The sequence below is a fragment of the Spermophilus citellus genome, assembly GCF_964194105.1.
Source record: "Spermophilus citellus genome assembly, chromosome: 11".
In the NCBI taxonomy this organism is placed as follows: domain Eukaryota; kingdom Metazoa; phylum Chordata; class Mammalia; order Rodentia; family Sciuridae; genus Spermophilus; species Spermophilus citellus.
Window position 1 is genome coordinate 88,893,949 of NC_138192.1, and position 17,672 is coordinate 88,911,620.

Genomic DNA, 17,672 nt, shown 5'->3' on the forward strand with positions numbered 1-17,672 from the left:
GCGCTGGGTTCGATCCTCAGCACCACATACAAATAAAAAGAATACAGTCAATAATAAGTGTTGACGAGGATGTATAGGAAAAGGCACATTCATACACTGCTGGTGGGATTGCAAATTGGTGTAATCAATCTGGAAAGCAGTATGGATATTACTTAGAAAACTTGGAATAGAACCACCATTTGACTCAGCTATCCCACTCCTCAGTCTATACCCAAAGAACTTAAAATCAGCATACTATAGTAACGTAGCCACATCAATCTTTATAGCAGTTCAGTTCACAATAGCTAAACTGTGTAAGCAACCTAGATGCCTCTCAATAGATGAATGGATAAAAAAACTGTGATATATACACGCATACACACACACACACACACACACACACACAATGGAATATTACTCAGTATTAAAAGGGAATGAAATTATAGCATTTGCAGGTAAATGGATGGAGTTGGAGAATATCATGCTAAGTGAATAAGCGAATCCCCCAAAGCCAAAGGCCGAATGTTCTCTCTGATAAATGGATGCTGATCCATAAAGTGGGGAGGGGAGGCATGTGAAAAATGGAGGAACTATGATTGGGCAAAGGGGAGGGTGCATGGGGGCAGGAAAGATGGTAGAATGAGATGTCCATCATTACCCTAGGTACATGTATGACTGCATGTATGGTGTGATGCTACATCCTGTATAACCACTGAAATTAAAAGTTGTGCTGCAGTTGTGTACAATGAATCAAAATGCATTCTGCTCTCACATATACCTAATTAAAAATAAATTAATTAATTAAAAAAATATATCATTTTCGTTGCTTTAGATGTCTTCCAATTTAAATTGATAGTGTTGGTGCAGAAATTTAAGGGACATCTATTAATGTGGTTTTGCATTTCTTCTAAGAACAAGGAGATCATAGGCCCAGAAAGCTTTTTGTCATTTCTCTGTCGGCCAGATTGAAGTATGACTTACTGATCATTATGGAAGATTAAGCTCCCTGATCATGACTTCTTCCAAGCCTTGGGCTGTGCTACAGAAACCAGCTGAGGAATCTTTTATATTCAAGTAGATTTAGGTGACTCAAAACAAACAAACAAAAATCCCTCTTATTCAGAATTCACTGGGAAAATTGTATGTTGTCTTTCTTTTTTTTTTTTTTTAATATATATTGTTTTAGTTATACATGGACACGGTATCTTTATTTTGTTTATTTATTTTTTATGTGGTGCTGAGGATCGAACCCAGTGCCTCACACGCGCAAGGCAAGCACTCTGCCACTGAGCCACAACCCCAGCCCTATGTTGTCTTTCTGGTAACAGGATAATTTTATCTTCAGGGAAAAATTTCAGAGTCAAGATTGTGATAGTAAGGAGAAAAATTGCATAATTTAAGTTTTAATTTATATCATTGCAACTAAATATCCATAATTCTTTGTACATTTATATTGATGTATGAAAGTGCATGTATGTGTGTATATGTATGTGTGTATGCTGACATATTTACATTTGTATGAATTTAGTGAATCCTCAAAGAAATAATGTGACATTTCTTCTAGTCTAATAGTTGCCCCCACTCCATCTACCACTAAATCTTATCCCTAGTCCTAGTGTAATGGTTTTATACAAATTTTTTAATGATTTTTGATTTGTTGCTTTGATTAGAATGCTTTAAGATAAGCCTGAATAAAATTAATCCATTTTTTTCCATATTGTTGTTTCCTCCTGGTTCAAAAATATATTATTTCTGGGAATTATATCAGTGAAACAGGAATCATGATGTAGACTGTTCCATTCCATGTGAGGGATGAGTGCCAAATGACGATCAGTCATTAATCCTGTTAAGAGGAACCAAGTCACGATGGTTCTTTTCCATTTGAAATTATCAACATTAAACTCTATTTTTTTTTCATGTGACAAAAACTTGGAAAACCTCCAGAGTTTTATAAACAGGCACAGTTTTAACACAAATAGAAAAATACCTCTTATTCAGAATATTCTGGATCAGAGGATTTATCTTCTAATACAATATGAATATTAATAAAATGAAATGCAGTTCAATTTTGATAAGATGAAATGTTTTGATATATTTCTGTTTTCAATACCATGAGTTTTGTATATTTCAAGATAAATTTGTTGTTGTTTTTTGAAATTTGGCTTCAGATCGTATTGTATTTTTTGAAAAAATAAAATATGTACATGATAATAAAAATTTCAGTCTGTCCAAAGGGGGATAAGATGAAAAACAGGATTCTTAAACTAGCTTACCCAGAGGCAATGTCTCTTATCACAGCAATTTATCCTTCTAGAATTTTTTATACATGTATGCATCCTTAAGAAAAAAACAATTCATAAATAGAAATGTACTGTTAGACACTGCCCCCACCTCTGGAGTTCAATCCAATATGGCAAGCTTACTTTCAGCTTTGCTTCCTGAATAATGTTTATATTTTAGCAAGCATAAAAAAATGGAAACCTCAATGTAAAATTTATTATCATTTGGATTTGTGAAATTTGGCTTTGAAATATTTTTGTTAGTTTTCTTTTAAGCTCTTCTGACTTACCACTTACTTATCTTCTGGGTTTTTCTTTTTCTCTCTGATTTTCTTGACATATTATGTAAACAAAACCACAACTGGGATGCAAAAAAAAAAAAAGAAAGAAAGAAAAGAAAAAGAAAAAGGCCCGGTTTCCTATTTTACATGTTTATGCAATGACTGAAATATCACAGCAGTTGCCTTCTTGGAATTTAAACCCTTTTATCCAGTAAATTCTCATAATTTGTAGACTTTTAACCAAGGTCTATATAATATCTGAAAACTGATTTTTTTCCCCCAAATAGTCATAATAATTAGAATTTTGAGGCATTATAGAATTAGTGAAAACAAAAAGATCATTTTGGGGCATGGTTTTGTTGTTGTTTTAGGCTAAAATGACTGATCTGTAGAAAAATCACAATTTTTCTGAATTTGAACATGGAAACAGAACTGAAGCCACAGATTAGCATATGATTTAGTTTAGGAATTAATGATCTATATATTTTTGGAAGTAAATGTATTCTGAAACTATATTGGGCTGTTATATAAAACAAACAATATGGACACTATTCATGTAGCAGACTAGGGCAGTCTAATCTCAGTTTTGTGTATGTGCTAGTCTTCGTTTCCTATTGCTTTTGTCATAAATTAGCACAAACTCAAGTGTCTTTTCTTTTTTGGTGCTGGGAGTTGAATTTATGGCTTTGCACATGGAAAGCATATGCTCTACCACTGAGCTACATCCCCATCCCCTAGATGTCTAAAAATAACACAAATTTGTTATCTTCAGTTCTGGAAGTCAGAGGTCCAAGATGGGTGTCACTGGGTGAAAATCAGTTGTTCATAATGCTGCATATCTTCTGCAGGCTGTAGCGGGAGACTTCGTTCCTTTCCTTTTCCATGTCCTAGAGGCCACCAGTGTCCCATAGCTGGTGTCCCCTTCCTCCCATCATCAAAGCCAGCAGTGACTCCAGAGTCTTTCTTGTATTGTATCATTCTAACATGGAATCATCCATCTCCCTCTCGGGGTCACACAGATAATCCAGAATAATCTTTCATTTTAAGTTTCTTAATTTGATAAACCTGCAAAGTCTTTTTTTTTTTTTTTGCCATTTAATGTCACTTAATCAAGAGAAAGTTTCTGCGAATTAGAATTTGGATACCTTGGCCAGCAGGTGGAGGATTACTCTATCTACCACAAGGCCATTTTAAATATCTTGTTAATTGACATTAGTTTATTCTGAAAGCTATTTCCAGGCAAAAAAAAAAAAAAAAAAATCTGCTGGCTCAGATTCAGGCTCTCATACTTACTAGGTGACCCTTGGGCAGGTGACTTATTTATGTTTGCCAGCCTCAGTTTTGCCATTTGTCAAAGAACCATAATATTTACCTCTCACATTGTTGAATAGACAAAGGAAATCATGTCTTTGAAGGTATTTTGTAAACAGGAAGCACCATACATGTAAAGAAAGGATGGTTTATATCAGGCTTATAGCTAAACTAAGGGAAGGTGAATAATTAAGGAAGAGGAAAGACATAAAGATAATTATGGGTGTGGATATTAAATGGATTATATATTGGCTTACATTTTTAACTTCTGTTATTGTGACATTTGGGAAAATCCTGCCCTTGCAACATATTTTCCTTTTCTAAAGGAAGCAGATGTTACTAACAGACTGATCATTGCCCAATTTTCTCCACAATATGTATTTTCCAAAAAAGATAGACTGCCAGTCTCCCTGGGAAAGGAAAATATATATTACCTGGACCTGCCAAAGACTCTTTGCTTAGAAATACAGGTTAATGGTATGCTTGTGAAATATGTCCTTTAAAAATAGGAGAAGGTCCTACTTCTATATGCCAGATACCGCGCGGATGTCACCTTTTGCCCACCACGACCATCCTAGAGAAGGTCAGAGGTCAGATTCTTTTTTGAAATATCTTGCTGCCACTCTTAGCTACTTCTTCAGAATGGCTGAGCTTTAGGCTGTGGGTGGACTGGCAGCGCTAGTTCTCTGTCAAGAAAGATGCTGTGGAGTGTTTTCTGCACATTACAAGACTTTGTATTTAATAGAGAATAAGTGGCTTTCTAGTCTCTGAGCCATACAGTTTGCATCTCATTGCAATTAAAACACTCAGATTGACTCTAAAATAGCCTCCTTTAACTCCCTCCTTTTGGTGAATTTTGTCTTCCAGAGTTATGTCTACAGTTTTCTACTATTGCAACAGTCCTGTAAATTTATAAATTAAGAACAAAAATAGTCTCCCTTCCTTGTTAATAGAACATAAATTTATACTAAGGATTTTTTATATGAAAATGTTTCTCCTGATATAATCTGTAATCTCCTGATCCTGAGTTATGTAGTTAGAGAACTGGTAAGCACCTCAGAAATGGTTTAGCCCCATTTATTTATCACTAATTAACTAACATTCCTGCAGTTAGTATTTTATTTTCAATGTTTTGCTGAAACTAAACCCTCACAATCCTTTAAAGTATGACTTCTTTGCTGTGCACTTTGGTCTTTGATTTGACTCACCCATTCTTCAATACTTAACATTGGATTGGATTTTTTTCTTTTTCTTTCTTTCTTTTTTTTTCTTTTTTTTTTTTTTTTTACATTTTCAGTAAAGCGTTTTTGTTTTAAAATGTTAGATGCTTTCAGGACCATTTCCTTCTCATCAGTAGGAGAAAACAAACCAGCATTGATAAAGCAGTGGGTGCTTTCAAAAGGCCTGTATTCTTTGTGCAGGATTCTAGCAGAACCAGTAGACTTACTCAAGGAAGAAGGGAGATTTTGATTCTCTGTTTCTGTGGTGGTGATAATTCAATAAATAAATAAATATCAATCCCAGTGAAACAAATCTTATCCTGTTTTGTTCTGGATATACTTTTCTGATGCTTTTCATTCATTTCTAGAAGGTATCTGTATCTTATGTTATGTACAAGACTTTTTTTTTTGTATAGTTCTGTGTAAATTAATTATACTTTCTCATGTCTATGGATTATGATTTCAGACTACATCTATTTATCTATATATGATTAAATTTTTAGTAGTTTGTGATTTGAAACACATTGGATTTAGGGACCTTTGTTTCTTGTAGAGTAGTTCAAAGAACTTTTGATGTTTATAAAGCAAATCAATACAGTTATGCTTTTAAGAGCATTTAAAAACATTTTAGAAGTTTATAAAGTAAATCATCCCCTCATCAGGTTCCCAGGAAGTTAATGCTTAAAAATGCAAGGAAGAGCTTTTCTAATTGAAATGTTCTTGGATTTTATGAACTAAAATTCATTTGTGTGTATGAGTTGAAAATGTAAATGTGTGTGTGTGTGTGTGTGTGTGTGTGTATAAATACATAAAGTCATAATTTACTCAATCTGTCTCCTATTATGTTAGGCATTGTGCTGCCTTACTACTTTAAAAACTTTGAACATGCTGAACATTCTGGTTAGTTTTAGTTTATATTTAAATGACTCTTTAATGAATTTCTAAATATAAAATTTAGAAGTCAAAGAAATATTTTTAGGACTTCCTTATATATTTATCAAGTAGGAAGATATTGATACAGCTTATATCTTTGAACCAAATTTGATACTGTCTTTTTTATCTAACAAGTCAAACAGTTATTTTGTTTAATTTATATTTCTATTCTTTTGGCGAATTTGATTTTTTACATGCTTATTATTTTTTTGTTGTTGTTTTGTATTATCTATTCTTATCCTTGATCTATTATATTATTAACATATCTGTTTATTTATTTACTTAATTTGCAGTGCTGGGGATTGAATCCAGGGCATTTTGAATAATCCACAAGTGCTCTACCACAGAGCTATATGCCAAGCCCAAATATAATCTTTTTTATTTCTATTTTTTTCTCTCTCTGTGTGTGTTTGTATGCATGTGGTGGTGGTGGTGGAGGTGGTGATACTGTGCTATTGCTGCTGGGGATAGAACTCAGATCTTAGAGCATGACAGGCAAGTGCTCTGCACTGAGCTACACATCTCTAGCTCCAAATCTGTTTATTTTTTATTAATTTGGAAAATTGGTCTTTATCATAAACATGCATTTCTGTTCGGTGTTGCAGCTGCTTTTCCACCACATGACAGATTCATTACTTTCTTCTTCTTTTTTTTTTTTTTTTTTTTTTGGTATCAGACATTGAACTCAGAAGCACTTAACACTGAGCCATTTCCCCATTTCTTTTTTGTATTTATTTAGAGACAGGGTCTCACTGAGTTGCTTAGTACCTCAATGTTGCTGAGACTGGCTTTGGACTCATGATCCTCCTGTTTCAGCCTCCTGAGCTGCTGGGATTACAGGCACACCTGGCCAAATTCATCACTTTTAAAACAGCATTAATAGTTAAAATTTACAATAAGATTCACCTATGTTAAATCTACAGTTGAATGAATTTTATCATGTTTTAAAACTTTCATATCATTACTAGAGTCTAATTCCAGAGTATTTTGATCTCCCTAAAAAGAAATCTTATGTTTGTATCAGTCTATCCCCATTTGTACTTTATCCCTAAGCAACATTAATCTTTTGTGTGTATTTATATTCTCTTTTTATATTTCATATATATGTGTAAGTATAAAATCCCCAATCAACCTTTACTTCTTTCTGTTGCTGAGTAGTATTTGTTTAATGGATAAGTATTTAGTTCATTCCTCATTTTGCATTATGCACAGATATTGGTTATTTGGCTACTGTGAACAGTGCCACCGTGAACATTTGTGTACAAGTCTGTGTGGGTATATATTTTCATATTTCTTAGGTACTTAGGAGTAACATTTCTGGGTCATACGGTAATCTACATTTAACTTCTCTGAAAGCTGCCAATCTGTTTTCAAACACCATAGGACTGTTTTGCCTTCCCATGGCAATATATTAGGGTTCCACTTTCTCTACTTCCTTAGAGACACTTGTTCTCTTTTTTATAATAGCCATCCTGGTGAGTGTGAAGTCATTTTTCATTATGGTTTTGGTGTGTGTTTACCTGTTGACTAATTAAGCTGACTATCTTTTCTTAGGCTTATTATTATATTCCTGTTAGAGAAATGTCTGTTCTTCTAGTTCTTTGCCCATTTTTAATTAGGTTTTCTATTAAGTAAAACTGTATTTTTTTTTGTATTTGTTTTTATTACTTTGGATACAAGTCTTTTATCCAGTGTGTGATAAGCAAGTATCTTTTCAGTTTTTTAATGGTATCTTTTCAGTTTTTTTTAGAGAGAGAGAGAGAGAGAATTATGTAATATTTATTTCTTAGTTTTCGGTGGACACAACATCTTTGTTTGTATATGGTGCTGAGGATCAAACCCGGGCCGCATGCATGCCAGGCGAGCGTGCTACAGCTTGAGCCACATCCCCAGCCCCTTTTCAGTTTTTTAAGCACAGAAATTTTAATTTTGACATTGTCCAACATGTCCAATCTTTCTTTTATCAGTAAGCTTTTGATTTCCTAAACCAGTCTAACCCAAGTCATGAAGATTTATTCCTCTGTTTTCTTCTAAGAGTTTCATAGTTTTACCTCTAATATTTTAAAATGTCTGAGATTTCATCTAGTTTTTTTTTTGTATTGTTTTGAAGTAGGATTCCAAATGAATCATTTTGCATAGGAATATCCAATTATTCCAGCACCATTTATTGAAAAGATTCTTTTTTATTGATGTTTCTTGGCACCTTTGTTGACTATAAATGTAAGGGTGTCATGGGTGTTAAAACATAATACTAATCACAAATGTTATTTCCCCATTGACTAAAATACACATTCAGATGTCAGAGATGTTAATATCTGAATATTAGGAGCTCCAATTTGAGGAAAGACATTTTTTTTCATTACACTATTAGGTGAATTCATGGAATTAGTAGCTATCTTACTACCTCGTCATTATTTTCCCTCAAATACATTTTATAGTGTTTGAGACTCTCTGAAAATATCTTATTGCTTATATAATTATTTATTATTTATTTTCATTGAAAAGCAAAGATCTAATCTCTCTTATTTACTGCTGTATTTTTAGCATTGGACATAGGAGTACCCAGGACTTATTGTTTAATGCATGATCAAAGAGATTTTTTTCCTCAGACCTGTCAAATTTTACACAAATAAATAAGCTCTATTGGGAAATTTTTCTTTGAAGCAAATTTGATTTAGGAAGTACAACTGAGCAGAAGTGATGTCTAAGGTAAAAAGCTGCTTGAGGAAGTCTGCAAATTATCTATTTTATTAAAGGACTGATATGGATGGCATTGCTTTTATAGTTTTTTTAAGCAAAAAACTCAAATTTTCTAGAGACCTAAATAATTTTATTAATCATAGAAATCATAGAAATGAATGGAAACCAAATGACTAAAACTGCATTTAGCTTCTAAATAAAAGTTTACTCTCTTTTTTTTCTAATGCTTTGCCATTCTTCCTCACTTTGGCCTTTTCAAAAATTCTTATTCCAAAGGATGGATGTTATTTAGGCATAAAAAGAAGTAAAAAGGGCTGGGCTTATGGTTCAGTGGTAGCACGCTTGCCTAGCATGCGTGACGCACTGGGTTCGATTCTCAGCACCACATACAAATAAATAAAATAAATATTTAAAAAAATATTAAAAAATATTTTTAAAAAAGAAAAAAATTAGCTCTAAGGTAACAAGGTAGTTTTTTTTTTATTATTAGTTGTTCAAAACATTACATAGTTCTTGACATATCATATTTCATACATTTGATTCAAGTGGGTTATGAACTCCCATCTTTACCCTGTATACAGATTGCAGAATCACATCGGTTACACATCCACATTTTTACATACTGCCATACTAGTGTCTGTTGTATTCTGCTGCCTTTCCTATCCTCTACTATCCCCCCTCCCCTCCCATCTTCTCTCTCTACCCCATCTACTGTAATTCATTTCTCTCCCTTGCTTTTTTTTTCCCTTTCCCCTCACTTCCTCTTGTATGTAATTTTGTATAACCCTGAGGGTCTCCTTCCATTTCCATGCAATTTCCCTTCTCTCTCCCTTTCCCTCCCCCCTCTCGTCCCTGTTTAATGTTAATCTTCTTCTCATGCTCTTCCTCCCTGCTCTGTTCTTAGTTGCTCTCCTTATATCAAAGAAGACATTTGGCATTTGTTTTTTAGGGATTGGCTAGCTTCACTTAGCATAATCTGCTCTAATGCCATCCATTTCCCTGCAAATGCCATGATTTTGTCATTTTTTAGTGCAGAGTAATACTCCATTGTGTATAAATGCCACAATTTTTTTTAATCCATTCATCTATTGAAGGGCATCTAGGTTGGTTCCACAGTCTAGCTATTGTGAATTGTGCTGCTATGAACATCGATGTAGCAGTATCCCTATAGTACGCTGTTTTAAGGTCTTTAGGGAATAGTCCGAGAAGGGGAATAGCTGGGTCAAATGGTGGTTCCATTCCCAGCTTTCCCAGGAATCTCCATACTGCTTTCCAAATTGGCTGCACCAATTTGCAGTCCCACCAGCAATGTACAAGAGTACCCTTTTCCCCACATCCTCGTCAGCACTTGTTGTTTGACTTTATAATGGCTGCCAATCTTACTGGAGTGAGATGGTATCTTAGGGTGGTTTTGATTTGCATTTCTCTGACTGCTAGAGATGGTGAGCATATTTTCATGTACTTGTTGATTGTTTGTATGTCCTCCTCTGAGAAGTGTCTGTTCAGGTCCTTGGCCCATTTGTTGATTGGGTTATTTGTTTTCTTATTGTTTAATTTTTTGAGTTCTTTGCATACTCTGGATATTAGGGCTCTATCTGAAGTGTGAGGAGTAAAAATTTGTTCCCAGGATGTAGGCTCCCTATTTACCTCTCTTATTGTTTCTCTTGCTGAGAAAAAAACTTTTTAGCTTGTGTAAGTCCCATTTGTTGATTCTTGCTATTAACTCTTGTGCTATGGGTGTCCTATTAAGGAATTTAGAGCCCAACCCCACAATATGTAGATCGGAGCCAACTTTTTCTTCTATCAGACTCAGAGTCTCTGATTTGATATCTAGCTCCTTGATCCATTTTGAGTTAACTTTTGTGCATGGCAAGAGAAAGGGATTCAGTTTCATTTTGTTGCATATGGATTTCCAGTTTTCCCAGCACCATTTGTTGAAGATGCTATCCTTCCTCCATTGCATGCTTTTAGCCCCTTTGTCAAATATAAGATAGTTGTAATTTTGTGGATTGGTCTCTGTGTCCTCTATTCTGTACCATTGGTCCAGTTTTTTTTTTTTTTAAATAAATATTCCCTGTGTGATTCTCCAGCAAGTTGAATGCTGAATGTTTGACAATGGCTTTTGAAATCCTGAGGAAATCAGAAGAGTTGGCTGCTAATAAGGAAGTTATGACAGTCTGCTCTTCTCATTTGCTTCTGTCCTCAAACATTTAGTCATAGGAGTCTGATAAAATGAAAGTCAAAAATATCAAAAGCTGAGATATAGACATTAAATTTTCAAATCTCTAGTGATTGACTTGCTAATTAATTTCAAGTTTCTCTAGCAGCATTTTCCTCTGTACTTTTGAAAGTGAGAGTACAGAATCTCATGTTAATTTTTATTCCACAGGGCAGAGTCTTCTCCTTTATGTCATTGTGTGAAATGCCCTCCAACATGGTGTGTCATTCTGCACAGCAATCTTTGTAATCTTGATCATTTCCAGAAGAAAGCATTTTTTTTTTTTTTTTCCTAGCCCTGGAACTTCTGCAGTTATCTGTATCCCTTTTCCTTTTCCAGGGCGGTGGCACACTCCAGGCAGTCTGGGGAGTTCCAACATCACCCAAAATGGTGACCTCAGGGCTGACTCAAAATATTGACTTCACTCATGTGTCCCAGAATAGCTTCCAGTTTTCAGGCAGGTCATGAATGAACTTCTTGTCAGTTTGTTTGGAGGGAGTTTTTCCTTTTCTTTCTCCCACCCATTCTGTTCATACGTCCTTTGAGGGAAACTTTTGCTGATGTTGAATCAAATATTTGAAGATATCTAAAAAGAAAATTCTGGTTAGTAAAGAAAACCTTCCTTTTGAGCACTTCATGAAAAGATGTTAATTTGAGGCTGTGACTGTTGAATCTGGAGGCATTGAAAACAGTGTGTGATTGTGTGTGTGTGTGTGTGTATTTTTTTTTTTCTTTTTTGAAGACTGTTGAATAAATTTGGGTGCTAATGCATGCTAATTCATTATATCCAGTTATGTTTGAATTCTTTCATTTGGTAATGTAATTGAAAACATATTTAATTACACGGTGCTTTCAAATATGGCTGTTGGTTTTGAGCAGATTTAAGTTTTAGTCAAACTCCTCAAGTTTACTTTTGAAATTCATCCCTGCCCACCATGGTGCTACAGATGGAATTTAGTATTTGGTACATTGTTATTGGAATGAGCTTTTTAAACTTACATTTTTATTAAAAAGAGTCACATTGTGTGATGCTTTGCTTTTTTAAAATTTTTTTTAGTTGTAGGGGGACACAGTACCTTTATTTATTTTATGTGGTACTGAGGATTGAACCCAGTGCCTCATACGTGCTAGGTAAATGTTCTACCACTGAGCTACAACTCTAGTCCTGATGCTTTTTTTTTTTTTAAGTTTTTTTTTTTTTTTTTGGTACTAGGAATTGAACCCAGGGACATGTAACTACTGAGCCACATCCTCAACTCCTTTTTATAATATTTTATTTTGATACAGGGTCTTGCTTTGAACTCAAAAATCCTCTTGCCTTAGCTTCCCGAGCCACTGGGATTATAGGTGTGTGCTACCACGCCTGGCTAAACTTACTTTTTCATCAAAGAGAATTACATTGTCTGATGCTTTTCCACCTCTGTGTGTCTTCATTTTTATTAATTACCACGTAGAAATAACTATTGATTCTTTTTGTTCCATAATACTTGTGAATGCATATAAAAGCAAAAATATAATAATAAAATTTATTCTTATTTTTTATGACACTTTCTAGCTTATGCTAAGCCTGATATCTTCAAAGACAGGTGTCCAATAATCATTATAGCAAGGGATGTTTTCTAACCATGTCTTTTAAAAAAAACGCAAATAGAGCATGGTACCTCTGATGAGCACAAACTACTTGACAAGGCACAACAGCATCTTATGCCACTACATACACATTTAGAGAAAAGTATATTTGTTCAGAAAAATATTTATGGAGACAGTTTTTCAAAGTGGTAGGGAAATAATTAAATAATAATTTGCAAAGCAGGAACTTCTGCCCAGCTTTTTAGTGATATAATAATTGAAGAAATATTGCTTAGCATAGAGGCCACTCAAAAATCCCATGAAGCCCCTTCTTAGCATAGCACAGATGCACTTGACAACGACTTCTTTAGGTGTTTCTTTCTAATCACAATGAACAATGCACACTTCTCTATAAGACTTCAGTATTAACCACTCTTCCTTTCTTTGCATGAAGTTTTCGGGCCTACAAAGCATTTTTCTCCTTTATGCTCTGTCCTCTTTCCCCATAACTCCTGACACATCCCTAGTCTACAGTTTGTCCACTATAATTGCAGGTTCCATGATTGTGTCTTGTGATAGACACATTGAGAGGTAGACGCCCATTTCATCATGCACTGAGGTCACAAGTGGACACTCACAGCTAAATTTCCAGGTACGCTTTGAATCTAGAATGGAAGGAATAAAGTTTTCCAGGCAAGAGAAAAAGGCCTCTGAAGAAAGACTGAGCATGACTTCTTTCAGACTGAAGACTGAGAAGAAGGGAACTCTTACATATAAAAGTAAACATACTTTGGAAACTTAACAGAAATGTATCCACTATTCTGTTTGACATACCATATTCTTGGGGAGCTTATCACTTTAATCTAGCAATGAATCTATGCCTGCCCTGAATGACGTGCTTTGCTGAGGGTCTTGTGTAAAATGGAGGAGGATGTAGATGTGACTTGAGAGAATATTGGTCTCTTAAATCAAAACAGAAATATTCCCAAATTTGAAACAGAAGGAGGTACAGGGGATTGTATGGGTGTGTAACGGGTTACTAAACCACAGTGAAAATGATGACATCAGTTTATCATTTCTGACATATTATTAAGGGGAAAAAGATACATGTGTGCTCTCACACATAGTTATCTTGTAGTGATATTGGGTCTATCCCATTGTACATTTTCTTTTTAACCTTGGAAATTTTAGAGTATAAGAAAATATATGGAGCCTTAGTTTGAACCTCTTTAATGTGACAGTTCTGTTCAACCTGTGATTTCTTCTACTCTTAAAAAAGTCTTACTTCTGCTTGGACATCTTAGAAGTTTCATATTGCTGAAAAGTCTGTGTTTTAAATAAAAGCAAAAGCAGGAGGTAGCAATTGTAAGAATATTACTTGTGGTTCAAGTACACTAACTTAGAAACTCAGTTCCCTTTTTAAACTTGCTGTGATTTCCTTAGTTTATGGAGTTGCTTTTTGTCTTCAGATACAAGTTAGTGGGGGGGACTCTTTCTAAGGTCAGCTGTTTTTTCACAGTCATACTCTGTTTCTCCTGCTTCATTGATGTGAAGGGGAAATACTCTTATTTCTGGAATAGAATAGAATAAAACAGAAACAGAAAAGAATAGAAAGCCCACAACAAAGTGAGAGAACATAGTTATCTTGTGTTGGAATAAACAAAAAATTCCCATTTAGCAACTGGTAAGTATGATTTTTCTTTAAATAGAATTCTTTGTGTGTGTGTGTGTGTGTGTGTGTGTGTGTGTGTGTGTGTGTGGTGCTGTGGATTGAACCTAGGGCCTTGTGCATGTGAGGCAAGTGCTCTACCAACTGAGCTAAATCCCCAGTCCCTATAAGTGTGAATATTTGATTAAAAATTTTAAAACATTATCAATTGAATCTGGTTCTTTTAAGGGCTATGTTTCTTTGTGGTTATTATTCAGGCTCTGTTGGAAATAGCATTATGTGTCTAGTACACACTACACAGTTTGTGCTAGGCTATACTTCAGTGAAAACATTTTGCAATTACAAACATAGGACCAAGTCTGTTACTTAAAAATAAGTCATTTATTTCTTAGCTACATGTAGTGGCATACACCTGTAACCCTAGTTACCTGGGAGATTGAGGAAGGAGAATCACATGTTCAAGACCAGCTCAGCAACTTAGCAAGATCCTGCCTCAAAATAAAATAAAATACAAAAAAGGCTGGGATATAGCTCAGTGGCGGAGTACTTGCTTGGTATGCTTGAGACACTGGTTTCTACCCTCAGTACTTAAAAAGAAAGAAAGGAAGGAGATTATTTCTTGCTCATGTCCCCATCTAACAGGGGTCCTGGGTGACCCAAAGACTTGGACCAAGGATGCTTCCATCTAGCAGTTCGACTAAGAGCCTCATGGATGGGAGAGAAAACATAGAGGACTCATCCACTCTTTACTGACTGGAACTGCTTTATCTTCTCCTAGCTTAGGGACAACAGTTAAATGTTCTGAATTAAACTGTGGGAAGATAGGAAATGTAAGGGAGCACATGTACTCTCGGGTGGTATATAGGTTACTTGTGTGTTATTTCACGCACAGTGAGTGCAGGCTTCAGAGGCAAGCCAAGGGAATACTCGGTTTTCATGGTCAATAATGCATATTAGCTACTTCCATTTCTTCTCTTCCTTCTCTCTGCTTAAAAAAGGGTGCCTTCGCAATCCCTGACCAAAAAACCTGGTAGTTTAGATTCCAGTTTGAGGCCTTTGGAGACTGACACCTTTTTTTTTTTTTTTTTCAGAAGAGGAAAAAGCTAAAAGAATAATATAGTGAATAACATTACAGGTTCCACCTTACATAGGATACCTGGTATTATTGAAATTCTCAATAATTATTTATAACTCTTTAGTTAGTCTTAAGTCTTCAGAATAGAATTGAATAACCATAACCACTATTAGTTCTATGGTGGTTAGAATAGTTACAAACGTAACCACTAGTGAGTAATTTCACTATCTTGGGTGGGTGGTGGTTGCGCTAAACCTCTTGATGACATTTACATGTTGGCTGGCATTCTTAAAATGGATATTTGTCTGCTGAAATGTCCAATATAGTTATTTAAACACATATTAATAAAGAATTATGACAACAGATTTAAGAGGAACAAACCTGACTTTAAAAATAGTCTCTTCTCAGAATAAACTTTCATAACTTTTTCCTTGAATAGATCTAGGGTTTTTCTGAGGAAAGGATTTATATACTTTCACAGTGCTTTATGTTATTAGTTCCTGGCACATTGGGCATAACTTTCTCAATAGTGAGGTACTGAAATATAAACGTTTGAATATAGTATGTCAGATCTCTATTTCCTGCCAGTTAAATTGCATTTCCTGGTTGTAACTTTTTGATTCATACTGTCGTTGGTGTTCATCTTAGCCTTGTCATTTACAAACTGTGTCATACAAAAGAGTTTCATAAGCTTTGATTTTTCATAAATATCCTTAAGCCATAGAAAGAACTTTTGGCAGTATAATAAGTGATCACAGTATTTTGTTGTATAGTTATGTAATGATTTAGTAACTGGGAAATATAATTTTTAATTACTTTTCACATGTGAATTAGGATATTTGCTGGGGTTCAGAGCAACCCTGGATCTTGTTTTTCTGGGTTGCTGAATATGGTATCTGACTAAACAAAGGTACACCATTCCTAACCTGGCTGGACAGAAATAAACTTTCTTATACTAAGACCAAAATATTTAGTTTTTCATCTCTCACAATATTCTGTTTTTTTTAGGCAACAGAGATTATGCCAAGGATGATCCATTGGAGTTTAAATCCCACCAGTGGTTTGGAGCATCTGTGAGGTCAAAACAGGATAAAATTTTGGTAAGTCTTTGTGATATTTCTTTTTAGGTGAGATGGATAGCAAGGGTGATGGTTTCAAGCTCATGGTGAAATTCAGCATTATCAGGCACACGGAATGTAGTGAAATAAGGTAGCTGTGATCAAAGACTGCTCCTCTGAGGATACCACGCTCCTGATTTTTCTACCCTTGTTTCTGCGTTGTTCTTTTTTCATGCCCCACTTGATAGCTCCCATCAGTTTATTTCTATCCACTCAAGTTTAGGAGTAGCATACCTGTGATTAAGAGAGCTCTAGTGCTCCTTCTTCTTAAAAAAATATAGCAAACAGTTTTCCCTTTACTTCCCCCATCTTCCCCTCTGCCTCTGCCCCATTTCTCTGCATCTCTTCTCATGGAAAGTGCTCTCTCCAGTAACTGTCTCCACTTCTGCTCCTCTTGTTCTCTTCCCAGCCACTCCTGTCGGGTAGGCAAGGCTAAGCTCACCATTCATTGACTGTCAGATCACTGAAATCCACTGGTACATCATTTTGTATATGTGTTCATGATATATATATATTCCCCTCCCCCCACCAGTTGTACTTCTTTCTTTCTTGCCCCTCAGCACCATTTGACAGGGTCACTGCCCCTACTTCCCACCTTTTAAAAATACATTTCTTCCCTTGATTTCTGTGACACCATACTTTCCTGATTTTTCTTCTTACTGGCTGCTCCTTTGCATTGTCTTTTCATGGCTCCTCTTCTACTCAGTTCCTAAATGATGAGGTGTCCTTAAGCTCTATTCTGGACCCTGTTCTTTTCTCATACCTTTTACCTAGGGGCTCCTATCCTGTACCATGTCTGTAAATACAAACTATATGTTACAACCTTCAAATCTGTATCTCTGGCTCTTAGTTTTCTCTAGATTATTTATTTATTTATTTTGTCCTGAGGATTGAACTGAGGGGCACTTGGCCACTGAGCCACATCCCTGCCCTATTTTGTATTTTATTTATGGACAGAGTCTCACTGAGTTGCTTAGCATCTTACTATTGCTGAGGCTGGCTTTGAACTGGAGATCCTCCTTTCTCAGCCTCCCCAGCTGCTGGGATTACAGGTGAGAGAGTTCCACCACACCCTGCTTCTCCCTAGACTTTTAAAGGCACATTTCCTAACTATCTATTTGGCATTTCCCTTTGGCTGTCTAATAGATTATTGAAAATGAAAATGGTGCAAATAGGACTCCTGTTACCCTTCATCAAAAAGCATAAAGAAGCACACAAACTTATCTATTCCTATACAAATCTTCCTGGAAATTGAGAAGCATGGCTCTCCCATCCACCAGGGAACCCTATCAATTCTGCCTTCAGAATGTATCCCACACC

At 35.3% G+C, this 17,672-nt stretch overlaps 1 protein-coding gene across 2 annotated transcripts in view; it reads left to right on the plus strand.

The window, feature by feature from the left end:
- ITGAV (integrin subunit alpha V) overlaps positions 1-17,672 on the plus strand; it is a 92,200-nt gene that overhangs the window by 13,031 nt on the left and 61,497 nt on the right. For both annotated transcript variants that reach the window (XM_081261939.1, XM_081261938.1), the window contains exon 3: positions 16,243-16,334. In XM_081261939.1, the coding sequence (XP_081118065.1) occupies positions 16,243-16,334 (92 nt within the window). The remainder of the gene's footprint in view (positions 1-16,242; positions 16,335-17,672) is intronic.